Source organism: Rhynchophorus ferrugineus, unplaced genomic scaffold (genome assembly GCF_030347505.1).
Source record: "Rhynchophorus ferrugineus isolate W39M unplaced genomic scaffold, kcgeb_rfMv2 rfM8, whole genome shotgun sequence".
Lineage (NCBI taxonomy): Eukaryota > Metazoa > Arthropoda > Insecta > Coleoptera > Curculionidae > Rhynchophorus > Rhynchophorus ferrugineus.
In genome coordinates, this window is record NW_027472587.1 from 11,401,899 (window position 1) to 11,420,459 (window position 18,561).

The window sequence follows — 18,561 nt, forward strand, 5'->3', positions numbered from 1 at the left end:
AAATCACACAAACTTTCGATATACAGGCTAAATAATGGATATTAACCTTTATGGTAGCCGACACACTTTGATCTCTCGCATAAACTCCACTGAGACATGGTCCATTGGGGACAGGCTTCCAATTCACATTTTCGTTTCGTTTTCGGTACGAGAATCTCGGCATCTTCGCAGAAATTATTTTCTACCTCATGGGAAACGTTGTGTAGCTTCACCAGACATCTGAAATTTAAGTTATAACATCTAAAATATATCATAATAAGCCGGAGAAAAAGTAATTTCAGTCCATTTTCATGTTGTTAAAGCGCATTTATTCATATAATTTTCAAATAATACTTAATTATATAACAGGTAAGTTGAAAAGTCCCCGGCCTGAGACATAGATGGCGCTACTAGAATTAAATCCATATGTTTTTTTAGTTAGCTCTACTCTCAAAAGATGCGTGTATAAATTTGACAGCTGTCGGATCATTAGTTTATGAATTATAGCGTTTTGTATAAAGAAGCAACTTTTGTTATTGTGAAAAAAAATGGATAAAAAGGAATTTCGCGTGTTGATAAAATATTGCTTTTTGAAGGGAAGAAATACAGTTGAAAACTTGGCTTGATGCCGAGTTTCCGGACACTGCCCCAGGAAATCAACCATAGAGGATTGGTATGCTAAGTTTAAACATGGTGAAATGAGCACTGAAGACGGTGAACGCAGTGGACGCCCAAAAGGGGTTATTACCGAAGAAAACATGAAAAAAACTGATTTTGAATGACCGTAAATTGAAACCGAATGAAATAACAGAAACTCTAAAGATATCAACTGAACGTGTACATCATACCATTCACAAATATTTGGGTATGAGAAAGCTTTGTGCAAAGTGGGTGCTGCGCGATCTCACTTTTGACCAAAAACACGAGTTGATGATTCGGAGCACTGTTTGAAAATGATCAAGCATAATAAACCTGAGATTTTGCTTCGATTTGTGACAATGGATGAAACATGGCTCGATCATTTCACTCCGAAGTCCAATCGACAGTCATCCGAGTGGATTGCACACGATGAACCCGCTCCAAAGCGTGGGAAAACGCAACAGTCGGCTGGCAAGGCTATGGGGTCTGTATTTTGGGTATGCGCATGGAATTATTTTCATTGACTAGCTTGAAAAAGGAAGGACCATCAACAGCACATTACATAGCGTTATTGAACCGTTTGAAGGACGAAATCGCCGAAAAACGGCAGCATTTGAAGAAAAAGAAAGTGCTGTATCACCAAGACAATGCATCGTGTCACAAATCAGTGAAAACGATGGCAAAAATCCAAGAATTGGGCTTCGAATTGCTTGCACATCCACTGTATTCTCCAGATCTGGCCCTGAGCGACTATTTCCTGTTCTCAGATCTCAAAAGAATGCTCACTGGGAAGCAATTTTCGTCAAATGAAGATTGTGATCGCCGAAACTGAGGCCTAACTGTGTTTTTTTAAATATATTTTGGTTATATTAGCTGAGGGTAATATTTATCCTTTTCAATCAATAAATAATGTTATGGCCAAAATACAATGGTTTTTGAATATTTTCGGTATGTATTTTCTATTGTAACAATATTAGAATAGTTTAATTAATTCTTTAGCTATAAGTTTTTTTTTTTGGATATTAGATAGATATAAGCCCATAAATAACTTTTTTTTTTGGATTTTTATGCAATTTACACCTAATTTAGTGAAATATAACTAATATATTTGGATAGAAGTATGTTTTACCTAGCTTTTCTAGTTTGAAATCCATGGTCTCCACAAGATACCGAACAACTGGACCAGTCACTCAGAGCCCATTCAAATTTCACATTTTCCTTGCTACCTTTCCCGAGCACAAAGTCTCCTAATTCGTTGGAAGAAGTTGCCGAAACTGAATCGTCCGTCGGTGGGATTTGGTCTTGATTTTCTGGATAGGTCACCATTCGATGACCTCGTGAATTCTGAGGCTTGTAGCCGAGTACCTGAAATTGCCAGAAGTCCTGCCTCTTTCATTAATAATGAAGTTACAATTGATTGAAAAAAAAACGAATATTTTTAAATTAGTATTATTGTATTAAAATAGTACTGTTATGTTATATAACGATTTACTGGGAGAAAAGATTAGTTTGGCACGTTTGTTTGAGGTTAAAATCGGTGGCTACTACTTATTTTTCAAAATGTGTTATTTAGTAACCTTAAATAATTTCCGATTATTTGTATATATAAGTTAGTAATTACGTATCGACATAACCAAAGATATTTTGTTTAACTAGTATAAAATTTTAAAAACAAACATATGTATGAATATTTATTTATAGATATCTAGTTTAAGGTCGCAAAATAGCCGAAAGAGCTAATAAATAAGGAACAAAAACTGATGCAACGGAATATTCTCTCTGGAATATAACAAAATCTGGGCTAGGAATGATAAAGATAAAGCGGAAAATTCTTAATTTATTACAGTTTTTAATCAAAGTTAAAGAATTTTAAGTTAAAGAAAGTTTTCTCTAAACACTTAAAAAATAGTATTTAATCCGTACCCGTCTGAAATATCAACAACAGTTGAAAATAACATAGTTGACTTTCTTAACACTCATAAAGTAATCAATGTTAAAAAAGCAAAAAAATAAAAAAGTTAAAAATTAATCGCAAAGGAAAGATATATTATTCCAGACCATCAATTTGGCTTCCGTAATAAACACGGAACAATAGAACAAATACATAGATTAATTAACCAAATTAACAGAATCTCAAATGATAAAAAATATTGCTCTGCTGCATTTCTCGATGTTTCTCAGGCCTTCGACAAGATGTGGCACAGTGGACTGCATGTTAAATTAAAAAAGCTTTTGCCCCATGCACACTTTCAACTGATGAAATCATACTTCATAGACAGATATTTTATTGTGAACAGGGTGACCAATACACTGACCTACACCCAATATATTCGGGTGTTCCGCAGGGCGGTGTTCTTGCCCCATTGTTATATCTATTGCATACAGTTGACCTACCGATCTCAAGAAACACTACTGTTGCAACATATGCTAACGATACAGCAGTTTTATCATCACACGAGGATCGAATATCAGCCACAAGAAACCTGCAACTTCATCTTAACAAAGTCGAATTGTGGTTGAAAACGTGGCGTATTAAAGTAAATGAGACAAAATCTACCCATATGACAATAACCTTTTGTAGAAGAACATGTCCCTCAGTAAAATTGAATAACCATGAACTTTCACAAGCAGACAACGTTAAATATCTGGGAATGTATTTTGATCGACGATTGACATGGAAGAAACATATAGTGACAAAACGCAAACCGCTTAGGCTTCAACTAAACCAAATATATTGGCTGATAGGGCGTAAATTTAAATTATCATTAGATAAAAATATATTGCTGTATAAGTCAATACTTAAGTCAATTTGGACCTATGCTATTGAACTTTGGGGTACTACTAGCAAATCTAACATAGATATCCTCCATAGGTTCCAAAATAAAGTGTTGCGAGTCATCGTCGATGCCCCATATTATGTGTCCAACAAACTGATTCAGCGCGATATCCGCTTTAGAACCCACAACGAGTGTGATTCAAAGTGTTAGTGCGAAGTACTCTGAAAGACTATTAGTGTATCCCAACGCATTACCAAACTATTAATATGAACTGATTAATAGACACATAGAGTGAGATTTAATAATTTCTAGAATAAGTTAGAATAGTCTTTAGAACAAGTTAGGATAGACTTTAAAATAAGTACGGAAATCATATAATAATACTTACTGGCCACGGGCAGGTAGCTAACGTTCTAAGAGATTAATAAAAAATAGATACCTAGTTACGTACATAGAATAAAGAAAAAGTTTATTTATTCTATGGTTCTGTATGACTATTATTGACAGATGTCATCACAATTAGTTGTGACAGCTGTCACATTAACATTTATAACAGCCACAAACATTTTTAAAAGTAAATTTAACCAATTTGTTCTCCCAATGTAATATTTTAATACAACTTGACTTTTGGCGTTTAACCATAACCGTTAATAAAATATTCTGATATATTTTATTGTTAGAAAATGAAAACCATATTGTTTAGTTTCTCTATTCGTTCTACTCTCTACAACTAACGACAAACTTTCTAACCTGTATCTTAGAGATTAGTGACAGGAAGTTGGGCATAACACGACTTGCTGAACTCCTGGAATCCCCATAATTCGGAGTATTAAGCAACTCCGAAGAGCTCGAGGGCAAGTTGGAAATTTTATCCTTGATGCGGATAAAGCAACATGCATAAAATGTTAGTAATGATGGTCAGTAAAATAGTTAATAGTTTAGCTTATTGTTAATAATAGTTAAAGTTATTTTGAAATAAAAATTCATTCAATTCAAATAATATTCAAATAATGGACAAAACCATATTAAAATTGAATGATTATTTCTTCCATTGTAATAAACTGTCCTTATTAATAAACTGTCCTGTTTTAAAATATTAAAATATAAAAACTTGTGACATTTTGATGTTTACCTTATTTTTTGATGAAACCGCTGTTGTTTTGGTATCCAATCCGTAGCCATCTAAGGTTAAACTTGGTGATGTTGTGGTTGGTGTGAATAATCTTGGAAAAAAGTGAGACAATTTAAGTATTTTAATTTATATCCTATATTAGAATAATGTGGTTATTGATTGCTAGAATAAAACCGATCATAGAGAGAAAAAACCTAATACCAACACACCAGTTTGGGTTTATTAACAAACACTCAACAATTGACCAGGTCCACAGAATAACAGATGTTATTGAAAAAGCCTATGAAAGTCAAAAAGTATGCTCAGCTATATTCTTGGATGTAGTACAAGCGTTCGATAAGGTTTGGTATGAAGGCCTTGCTCATAAACTACAGAAAATGCTACCAAGACAACACATCGAACTATTAAAATCATACATTACAACTAGAATGTTTAGAGTCAAGCAAGAAGAAACTTACTCTACAATAAAAGAAGCTAAAGCAGGTGTACCATAAGGAAGTGTACTGGGACCAATGCTTTATCTACTTTACACTTGTGATATACCATGGAAAATATCACGATGGGTACATTTGCTGATGATACTGCGATTATAGCTGTCGGAGACAATAGTGAAGAAGCCTGACGAAAATTACAACAGGCAAGTGACAATATAAATAATTGGATACAAGATTGGGATATAAGAATTAATGAAAGTAAATCTGTACATCTATAATTCACCTATAAACAGACCGTACAAGCACCAATAACATTAAATAACACTATCATTCCATATAGCAACAACACTAAATAACTCGGAATGAATCTTGATGCAAAACTTCGCTGGAAGGAACATATAAAGAAGAAAAGAAAAGAAATGGAATTGAAAATAGGAAAATGTACTGGCTAATTGGAAGAAAATCACAATAATCAGTACATATTAAATTGCTATTATATAAGCAAATATTGAAACCTATATGGATATACGGAGATCAATTATGGGGATGTTCTGCAAAGAGTAACTTTAATAAAATAAAAATTTTTCAGAACAAAGTCTTGAGAGGTATTGTGGGTGCACCAAAATACTATAGGACTGATTACCTACATCGAGACCTTCAGATACCCACAGTCAGTCAAGAAATCAAGAGAATTGCAAGGGGGCATGAGGAAAGACTCCATTCTCATACTAATATTGAAATATTGCAACTTTTGGATACCACCAGAACAGGACACAGGCTCAAAAGAATGAAACCATCTGATCTTGTGTAATGTTGTGTAGTTTATTGAAAAAATAGATTTTTGTTAATAGCTGTTTTGAAGAAAACTAGCAGCTATTATGTAGTGAGACCTACTTTAGATGTTTTTTCTTGGTGCCATCAGGATGTTGCTCGTGCGATTGGTCGTCGGCATAGATTGGCTTTCCATGAACTTTCCCGGTAGTCGCGCTTGACGTCACTCCTAGGTGTGTTTGCCTTTGGATCTCTTCAGAGGTGGGGAACTCTCCAGGTTTAGATTTCACGGTAATCGTTATGTTAGCCGTGGATTTTCCTGTGAACATAATTAATCTAAATACTGAAGTTAATTTTGAACATATACTTACCAGCTGTACAGGAGTAAACACCACGGTCCCTTAATGTTAAATTGTGAACTCTTAAAGCTCCTTTTCTAGAGCTCTTATACTTCTTGCTTTGCGATAAAACTTGATTGTCCTTCTTCCACTGTATCTTGGACTTATCGAACCGTTTAACGGGGCATTTGATTTTGACGGTGGTCCCGGTAAAAAGAGTAGCGGCGCCGCCAACTTTCACCGTGATCTTGTCGGTCTTGGGATTGTGTTGGATGAACGTGCTGTTGGTGACGCTGATGTGGGGCCGGTCGCTTTCTATTATGCAGCTTTTCGCGTTACAGGGCTTCTTCTCCGCTGGTTTGGGACTGGGACAGCTCGACGGTGGCCTGTCGACCGTGTGGTTTTGAGCCATGACCTGTTTGCATTCGACTTTCCTCGTTTTCTCACCGCCACCGCATTGTTTAGAGCATTTAGACCATTCAGATACCCTCCATCTGAAAATTGTCTTCAATGAGTATCTAATTAACTAGTAAAAAATATACGAAAAGAGTGCATTAATTAAGCATATAACAGATCAATTGAAAAGTCCCCGGACTACCATAGTAAAACATATTTTTTGGCAAAATTAGTTTTTTTTATTCAACATAACTCCCTCCAAGGATAACACACTGATTATAGCGACCTTCTAACGTTTCGATACCATTTTTGTAGTACGATTTGGCCTTTGCTTCAAAATAGGCCTCAGTTTCGGTGATCACCTCTTCATTTGACGAAAATGGTTGATTTTCCTGGAGTTTTGCTTCAACTGTATTTTTTTCTCCTTAAAAAGCAATATTTTATCAATACGTGAAATTCTATAATTCACAAATTAATGATCCGACAGCTGTCAAATTTAGACACGTATCTTTTGAGGGTTAGGGCAAACTAAAACACATATGGATTATCTATGTGTTAGGCCGGGGACTTTTCAGTTGACTTGTTAATAAAAAAATATTAAGTTTTAGGAGGGTTGTTTAACTTTTAGAGATTTTATATCGAAACCCCTCTATACGACGGTTGTATGTAAGTATTTGGAACAATAGTAAGTATCTTTAGACTCCATCTGGTATTTCCAATTGGAAGTTTGATCTTTATAACCTTCGTCAGAATGTTTTGGAACGGAAAAAATCAAGTGAACGTTTTCGCGCAATGATTTTTACTATTTTAGACGTGGATTATCAAGACAGGAGTGCATAAATTAACTTACTTTGACTTTTTCCGATGAAGCCCTATTCTTAGTCACCGTGAAACGTTAGTATAATGAATTTAATCGTGGCTATGAACATTTACATTTAGTACACACTGTGAAATGCCGAACAGCTGGGAAACATATTTCTTTATGTTGGATCTCGTATAATTTAAAAAGAATCTCAAAAAGATTCTCATGTCCAGAAATACCATCTTGTTTGTATAAGTTCTACAACAACAACAACAAAACAACATTCCACTGTATGTCTTCCCAGATGAGCCAAATCCAACCACAGTAATTCTAGCGCAAACACTTCCCAGCCAATGATCGCCTGTTTCTTCGGGATAACTGGACACGTGGGAACCGTGCCGTTAGAGCAACGTAGAACGATGAATTCTGAGTGGTACACAACCATTTGTTTACCAGAAGTACTTCGTGAAATACAAAAGGGAATTGCCAACGAAGGGCAATTCTTCAGTGTCACGAAGAATGGTTGAAGTGTATGCAAATGTTGATCGTCATGAAGAATCTTCTTTCGTTAATAAATTATGGTTGAAACTGGTTTGATCCATCCAACATGGTTGGATGCTGTATGAAGATTTAAAATTTGCCTCCATGTTTCTTCAACATTCATTCGTTCTTCCAACAAAAGGGATTTACAGTTTCTATGTTTTATACGTGAGTGGTTTATCCGTCAATGAGAACAAAATTGGGAGAGGGTTAGTCGGAAGATACCCTCAACTTAACCTAAAATCAAAGAGATTGATTTATTAGTTAATCATAAAGCCAATTTGGATATATGTCAAAATATAACAGTCAAAACAAAGTTCTACGATTAATTACCAATGCTTATCGCTACGTAACCAACGAAGGACTGGACGATTACCTTGAAATCAAATGGATATACGAAGTGATCCAAGACTTCACGTTAAAACATGAAATAAGGTTGCTAAATCAAAGCAATATGGAAGCAATACAGCTACTGGACAACACCCAGGAAATCAGAAACCTGAAGCGAACCAAACCAAACGAACTTGTATGGTGTATAAGTGTATTCTTAACTTTAGCTCAAGTAGTTTAGTGTTATTTTAACACAACAGTAGTAATAAATTAATTTATAAATTAAGATTGTACTCATCATATCTAATGTACGATACAATTAATAACATAAAGAAATTATTTAAGTGTGTTTGCGCACAAGTTACCGATCATATTCTTATTACATCTTGTTCATTTTCATGTAATTTTTTGCTTTATTCCTAATCAGCAATATATTGGAAGTACCATGATAAAGAAAACTGGTGGCAATTTATTTATACATAATCATCATAATCATCATTTACGCTGCTACTGATGCCATAGGACTTCCAAAAATGTTTCATTGAATCTCCCCACAGTTAGTATTCTATTCCTTTTCGCTGTATATTTCACCCAAAAGTTCGATTTTGCTACTCACACACGAGGAATTCATTCAGTTTTCATTTGACATACTATTGTTATTTGGGTTTCTGTAGAAATATGCAGAATTTGTCTTAACCATCACTTTTGAAAGACAAAACAAATTGACAAACAAGAGGATTGGTAAACTAATATTCGAAATAACTGGATTTTATTGTTGATTTCTTAGTTCTTCCACATGCACCAGATTACAGAAGCGAAAGCTGTAGCAACTTGGCTGATTCGGCCTATTATTTCAGGGTTAGATGTCATATTATATTCGAAAGAGTTCTTTTTTACTCTTTGTGATTCCACAATCTGCCCTATTGGCAATAAGTATTTCTTATGTCTATATTATATATACATGTCATGTAGAAAATCACTTCATTAAGCGATCCCCTCTATAAAATATTATTTTAATTAGTTAGCCTCATTTTAAAGCTTATTCTAAAGTCTATATATGTCCAGTAATCAGATCAGGTGGTGTTAAACGTTTTAGTCTACGCACTTCTCTATCACGTCGCATATTTAGCTGCTTAGCGAGTACGTTGGGATGCACTGACACTCTTTCGAAGTACTTCACACACACACGTTGAATTACACTCGTTATAGGTTCTAGAGGAATTCGAAAGAGTTAGATTTTAATCTTGATTTTAACATTTCCTCTCTTCTGTATAATAACACATTTAATGTGATGTAGCCAAATCAACAGCTTTAAGATATTCCATATTAAAATGTTTTATATTTATAGATATTTTTTGGTCCACTACCCCGCAAATATAAATTTTTTAACACGCACTTTTATTGATAATTCGTACGTATACCTAAAGATTCCAATCAACTTTCAACGTTCTAAATATAACGTCTTTTTTATTATACCAACGAAAATTACGATGTCGGTGAAGGAAACATTTAATAAAATAAGATTTTTTTCGCATAAACGAAATATAGTACGGGGAAAAGTTGATGGAAACGTAGAGGGAAAAAAAATTGGGCAATTTTCCTTTATCTTTATCCAGTTGCTTCGTATTTCCAATTCGGCAATTTTAAAAGTCATTTAACTTATTCATGGAAGACGGGAACCCGGCGGATTTCGTTTTTTTCCTCTCTCTAATTATCACGGATAGTTGATTTCCAATCAGAAACAATTAATGGAAGGAGCGAGTTCGGAATATTAAATAAGCCATGTTCGGACACTTGTTTTAATTTTGATTATTATTGTCTATTTTCTATCGGAATTTTCTATATTCTATCGGAAAAACGTTAGTTTCATTTTTTAATTTTTAGATTTGAGGCTGAAAATTTAATGATTGAATTAGTCCGCCGAAAGAATTAACCAAAGTTATTAAAATTGACATTAACCCCAGGAAATCACCAGGCTACGATTTAATAACAGGAGAATTACTGCAAAAACCACCAAGAAATGGAATTATAAAACTCACCAACTTGATTAATATAGCATTTAGATTAAAACATGTCCCAGACATTTGGAACATGGCGGAAATTATAATGATCCCAAAACCTGGGAAGACAGCAAACGAAATAAAAGCCTATAGACCTATATCACTGCTGCCAGTAATATCCAAGGTTTTTGAAAAACTCCTGTTGAAAAGAATAAAACCGATCATAGAGAGAAAAAACCTAATACCAACACACCAGTTTGGGTTTATTAAAAAGTACTCAACAATTGACCAGGTCCACAGAATAATAGATGTTATTGACAAAGCCTACGAAAGTAAAAAAGTATGCTCAGATATATTCTTAGATATAGCACAAGCCTTCGATAAGGTTTGGTATGAAGGCCTTGTTCATAAACTATAGAAAATGCTACCAAAACAATACACCGACCTATTAAAATCATACATTACAACCAGAATGTTTAGAGTCAAACAAGAAGAAGCTTACTCTACAATAAAAGAATCTATAGTAGGTGTAGCACAAGGAAGTATACTGGGACCAATGCTTTATCTACTCTACAGTTGTGATATACCACAAAAGGAAGATATTACGATGGCTACATTTGCTGATGATACAGCGATTATAGCTGTTTGAGACAACAGTAAAAAGAAGCCTCAGGAAAATTACAACAGGCAAGTGACAATATAAATAATAGGAAACAAGCTTGGAAAATAAGAATTAATGAAAGTAAATCTGTAGATGTGCAGTTCACCTATAAACAGACCGTACAAGCACCAATAACATTAAGTAATACTATCATTCCATATAGCAATAACGCTAAATATCTTGGAATGAATCTCGTTGCAAAACTTTGCTGGAAGGAACATATAAAGAAGAAAAGAAAAGAACTGGAATTAAAATATAGGAAAATATACTGGCTAATTGGAAGAAAATCACAATTATCAGTATATAATAAATTGCTATTATATAAGCAAATACTGAAACCTATATTGACATACGGAATTCAATTATGGAGATGTTCTGCAAAGAGTAACATAAATAAAATACAAATGTTTTAGAGGTCCTGAAAAGTATTGGGGGTGCATCCAAATACTATAGGGCTGATTACCTACATCGAGACCTTCAGATACCCACAGGCAGTCAAGATATTAAGAGAATTGCAAGGGGGCATGAGGAAAGACTCAATTCTCATACGAATATTGAAATATTGCAACTTTTGGATACCACCAGAACAGGACACAGATTCAAAAGAATCGAACCATCTGATCTTGTGTAGTGTTGTGTAGTGAGGTGCATATATTAAAAAATTCAGCAGTGACATGTATAAACATTATTTCACCAGAGACTGAGATAGGGCCGATGGGTCCTCCTAGTTATATACCTAGATTTAAGTTATCATAAAGACAAATTGTAGGTTAGACGGAAACTACTAGTTACAATATATTAATTAAATAATAAAAAAAAAACATTTTTGGATACTTCTTTTGTACCAACTAGGATTTATATGGACGGGACCTACTTTTTAACCAACTGTTGTTTTTACTCCGAATCACGGTCCTCGGCATTAAGCTTACTGACTGGCGAGTGACTAACTTGGAAAGCATCTCAGAAGACATCTAGTCTTACCCAGCTGGGTGCTGGCGCGACAGGGATCATTTTCCTTGTCGGATTTTGCGTTCTTGCCTAATGACAATTACAAACACAAATTTATGATTATGCCCCAGCAGGATTATAAGCTGCGACTATTACAACAGCGGGAGAACCGTTCTATCTGCGCCAACCCAATAATGTTTGTTAGAGGAAAAGTTTGAAAGGGGATATAATAGACACAGAAGTGTAGTTATACAGGAGATGGACAAAATAATATGAACACCATGATATATATTCGGTTAGCGGTATTAGTGACAAAAATATATACACAAAAGGTGGTAAAATATCACCGGTCAAGAAGAATAGTGCGCGAAACCCAAAGTTAACTGACCTACGTTAAGAGACCTACGAACGTTTAAAAGGACTATGACCAGACAATGCAAAACTACCACGGAAAAAGTGACAGAAGAATTCAACACTCGCTTTTTTAACACTGTTTCGACAAAAACAAAGCATTCAGTTATTCGCGATTGCGAAACCCTTTATCTGCGAAAGAAGTGGTGAAACTATAATAATTTCTGGACACTCTGGTGATTGGAAGAATGTGATATTGTCCGATGAATCATATTTTGCATTATTTGCTACAAACGGCCTGATTTATTTATGGAGAATACCAAAAGAAGCTTTAGCTTAGCCAATAAGTGGAGATCCCGTTATGATTTAGGCGGTAATATTGGCGTATTGATCTGGTTTTCTCATTCAAATCGATGGCCGGATTACCGAATGAATTAATGAATATCTCGACATCCTCAATGATGAAGTTCTATGACTAGCATATTAAAAATGTATCACAGCTCTTGGTTGCCTGATGAGTCTGATTTTCTGAAAATGTAGGTGATGTAACTGAATAGTAAAGGGTTGTGCTAGTTTAATCAATATATAAAAGAGATGAGATAAGAGGTATGTAGATAATAAAAATCAAACAGAATCAAAATAGATTGAAATGTTATTTGTCCTTCACTTTCATCACATTTTTGCTTGGGAATATTATCAGGCTCTTCCTTTCCTTTTTTCCAGTTCAGATACTAACGCTTATCGTGTGCTTCTTCTATAATTAGTTTTTCCATATTTTTTTACTATTTTAGTTATCATAAGAAATATATATAGATCACTGGGGAGATTGTTGAGTGACTAAGGGTAAAAATTTAAAAAATCTCTCAACCACTTCCCCTTCTGATTTGTTTCACTGACTTATTTTTTGTCACGTTTTCGAAGATTCTTCTTTTATTTTAGCCAATGTGGATAATAAAAAATCTAAACTTCTAACGTTAAGATAATTAAAAGGAAATTGGTTATAATAATGCTTAGTGGGCGTCTAAATAAAAAAACGAAAATGGAATTTTGATGATGTTTAGACATAACAGCAAACATTATTTGGCTATAAAGTATGTATAATATAAAATATGCAATAAAATATCAGTGATCTTGTTTTACATCGAGTTTGAATAATTAATATTATTCTAATATTGGGCAATATAACATTAACATTTTGATTGCGCAAGACATATTACGTTTACCTTTGTTGTTTATGACTGAATTTATGAAGCTTCACACCTTTTTTTGGCAAGCACGTTCAATGGCTAAAATTGTGTAGATCTTAACCTGAATAATTATATTCTAGTTTTAGAAGTTAGTAGTCTGGAACTGATCTTAATATTTTGCATAAATTATTATAGAAAGCACTCTCTAACCCGATATTCAGCACTCCTAATATTATAAAACAAAATTGGTAATTGAATGATCTAAATGAAACTATTGTCTTCTCCTTTTGTTAATCATATTGATGTATAATTATGTTTGTTCCTACTAATGAAGCTTTTGGTTTTTTTACGTAGTTTCCTAGTTTAGTGCAAATTTACCTTACAGGACAATCCAAAACATTACAATATTGACGATCAGGCGGTGGTGGTTGGGGACATCTATTATTGGGTACCGTTACAGTGTTGGTACCGCCTTGTGTCAGTTCATGGATGCAGGTAACGTCTCTCGTTTGTATTCCAATGCCGCAACTTTGAGAGCATGGGGAGAATTCCGTGTAGGACCATCGAGGTGGACAGGAATGTTCATTACATGATCTGAAAATAATAGTTTTTATTCAGAATTACTTAATTGTTTTGTTTTCTTTTTTCTCCAAGGTGCTGTCTCTTGCCCTTCTCCCTTTAAATTATAATAAATAATCAATTGGTATAATATTTTTTAAAAGTTTTAACAATTCGCGTAAAGGTGATCGAACCTACCTTATAATTACTTCGGGCTTTTGTTCCAGCGGACACATGTAAGGCGAGGTAACCTTCTGAGTGTCGTCACGGATGCATTGCACGATCAATTCTTGTACGCCTCCCAGGCATGAAGCGCTGCAGTGGGTGAAACCATTTTCCTGCCAGGAATACGATCTCGCAGGACTACCAGATCCGACCTAAATAATTATTTGTTAAAGGAATAAGAGCAAGTTAATATCAGACAGAGTAAGCTGAATTATATACATGTTATTGAGTTATTAGGTTATATCTATTTTGATCAGTCATCAGTTTCATCAGATATATACATACGAAGTGTCATTGTAAACAACTGTCAAATTAGATGGTTTTGACATTTATTTACTTGGAGGACCGAAAAATAATCTTTAAAAGTCATACGATGGCATCAGCAAGCTGGAGGGTCTAACGAGCTGTCAAAATCGAATCGAAGCGTCACTGCAGATACGTACCGACTTCAATTGAACAAATTGAACGACGAATTTTTGCAGAAAAGACCGCCAATCGCGAGAGTTGTTAAGGATACACTATTGGAGCTCGAACAGGAAGTTCTGCTGCACCCAGCTTACTCACCAGACACAGTACCTTCTGATTACCATTTACTCATGTCGATGCAGCATTGATTGGCTGCCACACGGATTCGAAAAGGCAAAAATAAGCGAAAATGGATCGATGGTTAGATTTATGCTAAACCAATATTGTTATTTTGATAGTATATGACCATGGTGCCAAAAACATGGGAAAATTATCTTATATAAAACATCTTTAAGGTGAATAATGATCGGAATATATTCAAGCACCTAATATAAAATCAAATACGTCATAAAATATATATGATTGCATACATCATGTATGTAAATATAATTCTACTTTATTTTCTGTGGGGATATAATTAGGCTGGAGTAACATATAACAATTAAAGGAATTCTTTCAGGTAATTTAGAGACTGAATTGATTGATATAAGTCTCTTGCTAAACCATGACATTTTTAACGGTTTCATTTATTTCATTCATTCCACTATCAACCCACCTCCAAATCATTAAATCCAATAAGGACATGTAGCATTGGCGATGCCTACTTACCATTTTCTCTTCGTAGTATTAAATAGCTTACCTTAATAATTTCACTGCGATATGGATCATCCTTGATATCCATGCCAATTTTCTCTGACGTACACGGTTCCATATGACATTTTTCCACCTCCACAGGCTTGATGCCTGAACATTGTTTGTCAGGCAGTTTGGCGATGGTCCTGGAAAATTCCAGGAATATTTTGCAGAACACCTCACGTTTCCTGATACCCTCTCCGCAGGTTACACTGCACGGTCCCCATTCGTCAGCGATGAAACTGAAAATATTGGTGTGGACGTCTGATTATACATGAGGTTGGGGTGGTGTCAGTACAGGGTAGTTTGGATAAACAAGAGATATTAAAATAGTCTAAGAATTTAAGTCCAAAATACCCTGGATGATATCCTAGATCATACAGTTGTTGACCAACACTGCTATATATTTTATATTAATCTTATAGCAGCAGATAATGTTACTATGTTTATTGTTACACTGTTTCTTATGGATTTAAATATGACATTATATCAATTCAGCTTTATCTATATGATCTAGATTACCTTCAAATTTTGACATGCTTAAATTGTATGCAAGTTATACCCATTTAACCACTGTGATAGTACGATCAACAAATGTATAAAATATATTATAAAAAAATTAATTAATTATTAGTATCTTCGCATATATAACGTTTATTATTGAAAGGAATAATGCACGTAAAGCATTAACGAAATAAAGAAACTCATAATGATATTTATAGTGAACCATTGACTAAATGCGACACTTAACAACAAACAGAAGCATTAAATTAGGAACATGGTGTAAATGTGCTAAAGCAGCTGGTGCCTTCCTAATGAATAGAAGTATATACTTAATTTTAGGTCAATATTCGTAATATAGTTAATAATGTTTTATTAAGGGACATATATTTTGTTGAATTTTATGTTATGTAATATGTTATAATGATGTATTGTTTTAGTTAATACCGATTAAGTTTGCTTACAGTTACAACCGTTGTAGCGATCGCTATAACCCTTTAGGCCACCACGCATTCACCTACATCAAAGTTTAAGGTGGGCAACGCTGGTGGATTGGTACCGTGCGGTTCTCAGCTATAAAAGACCACCACGACGACGTCTCGCTCTCTTTTCTTTTCCTACCTTTCTCTACCTTTGTAACTTTTCTCTACCCTTGTAACAGTACCACTTCTACAGCGCTACCGTACTTCCTTTACCTTAACCTAATATCCTGTTCATTCTCCCGTCGACCACATGTATCATTTAATGAATATAAACAAGTATTATTCAACCAGTGTTTTCAGTTCCCGTGAAAATTCCTTCCACAAAATAGTACTGAGTGTTCAAACAAACAATTGTATCGACAGCCACACATTCCGACCGACCGACCAGATGAACATTCCTACACCGTGAAAAAAAATAGTAAGATTTTAAAAATAATACGCGAATGGGTTTTATATTATTTAATTTTAATATTTTTATAGTTTTATGTCTATATTATTTGTTTTTACAGTTTTATTTCATTCCCGTTTGGGAACTCTTGATTCTTCTACATGAACAAGCTTAAAGAAGCGAATTCTCCAGCGCGAATTCTCCAGCCAATTCGCTGATTGAGCTTATTATTTCAGCCTCGGATGCTTTATTCTGTATTATTGACTCTAAGTATTGGAGAGTATGCACTCACTGGATCCCGTTGAGATTTACAATATCAGGTACCAGTTTTCAAGCCAAATTACTCTGTATTGTGAACTATGTCATGAAGAATCCTGATCCTGAGCGATGTTATACCATCATAGCATCAGTCTACTATTTCCAATCACCAAATTCGTATGAGTAGTACGTGCGGCCATTGAAACAACGTTTCCCCATCGACCTTGATCTTTTTTATCGTCAATTGGTTTACTCTAGCGTCTCTTACCACACTTTATTGAATTAAGTTTCTGGAATGTAAATTGCAAACGAAGATGCATTGTTAGATATGCTCATAGTGTAACTTTAAATCTCTTTTTAAATGTTTAACTGTCATTTAAAGATTTACTTCTACCACTCAATCGTTTAATTGTTTATTACAATATCAGATATTCGCATTTTGTACCCCTTAAGACAGTCGAAAACAAGCAAGCTGTTTGGAATAATACTCCAGAAAATAAGAGTACAATTAAAGGCAACGAAAAAAATAACAACAAAATAGAACGCCTGAAAATAAATATAATTTAAACAATATAATCCAAAGGTCGAAAAGGGAAATACTGTAAATGAAAAACACATCCATAAATTATTATCTGAGAAATATCAGACCTATCAGATGACAAGGAAACAAATTATTCGCTCTGGAAAGCTATCAAATACCCAAAACGAACACAGTCCGCCTGTAACAGACCCAGTAACCAAGAAAAAGCTGAAGCATTTGCTGACCATTTGGAAAAAAACTTAAAACCAAACGAAACTGATATTGAGTAGAAAATACCCAGAAAGGTAATTATAAAACTAAACCAATTTGATCAATGCAATATTTCGACTAAAAATGTCCCAAATGTTTGGAAGGTAGCTGAAATTATTATGATCAAAAAACCTCAAAAATCATAAAATGAAATAAAAGCCTATAGACTGTTACCAGTAACATCTAAGGTATTTGAAAAACACCTGTTAAAGAAGATAAAACCTATTACAGAGGGAAAAATACCTAATACCCACACATCATTCTGGGTTTGTTAACATGTAACATATGCAAGGTATAACAAGATGTGGCACAAGTCTTCGATAAGGTATGTCATACGGGCCTTGTTCATAAACTACAAAAATGTTACCAAAACATACATAGAGCTATTGAAAGCTTACATTATAGCCAGAATGTTTAGAGTCAGACACGAGGACGCCTACTTTAAAATAAAAGGAGCTAAAGCAGGTGTACCACAAGGAAGTGTATTGAGGCCAATTCTTTACCTACTCTACAAATGTGATATAGTACAAATCGAAAATATCACGATGGATACGTGTCTACATTTGACTACGTACGTACTGTATTATCAGTCTTGATAATACTACGGTTTTTATTGTCGGAGATAACAGTAAAGAAGCCATATGAAAATTATAACAGACAAGTGACAATATAAATAATTGGACCCAGAATTGTAAAATAAACATTAACGAAAGTAAATGTGTGCATGGGCTGTTCACGTATAACCAGTCGGCTTAACCACCATTAACAATAAATAATAATATCTTTCCATATAGTAACAACGCTAATTATCTCAGAATAAACCTTGATGAAAAACTTTACTGGAAAGAACATGTAAAAAAAGGAAAGAACTGGTTACAATTATCAGTACATAATAAATTGCTATTATATAAGCAAGCATTGAAAGCTATAGGACATACGGACATACATCGAGATCCTCAGATACCGCCTGTTATCC

At 34.3% G+C, this 18,561-nt stretch overlaps 1 protein-coding gene across 1 annotated transcript in view; it reads right to left on the reverse strand.

Annotated features, from left to right (window-relative positions):
- The window catches only part of nolo (ADAMTS-like no long nerve cord), a 546,982-nt gene that overhangs the window by 983 nt on the left and 527,438 nt on the right, over positions 1-18,561 (reverse strand). Inside the window, exons 13-21 of the mRNA XM_076411466.1 lie at positions 15,174-15,408; positions 14,042-14,220; positions 13,664-13,879; positions 6,104-6,564; positions 5,856-6,051; positions 4,528-4,618; positions 4,146-4,268; positions 1,748-2,001; positions 47-219 (exon numbers count right to left, since the gene is read on the reverse strand). Coding sequence (XP_076267581.1) covers positions 47-219; positions 1,748-2,001; positions 4,146-4,268; positions 4,528-4,618; positions 5,856-6,051; positions 6,104-6,564; positions 13,664-13,879; positions 14,042-14,220; positions 15,174-15,408 — 1,928 coding nt within the window. The remainder of the gene's footprint in view (positions 1-46; positions 220-1,747; positions 2,002-4,145; positions 4,269-4,527; positions 4,619-5,855; positions 6,052-6,103; positions 6,565-13,663; positions 13,880-14,041; positions 14,221-15,173; positions 15,409-18,561) is intronic.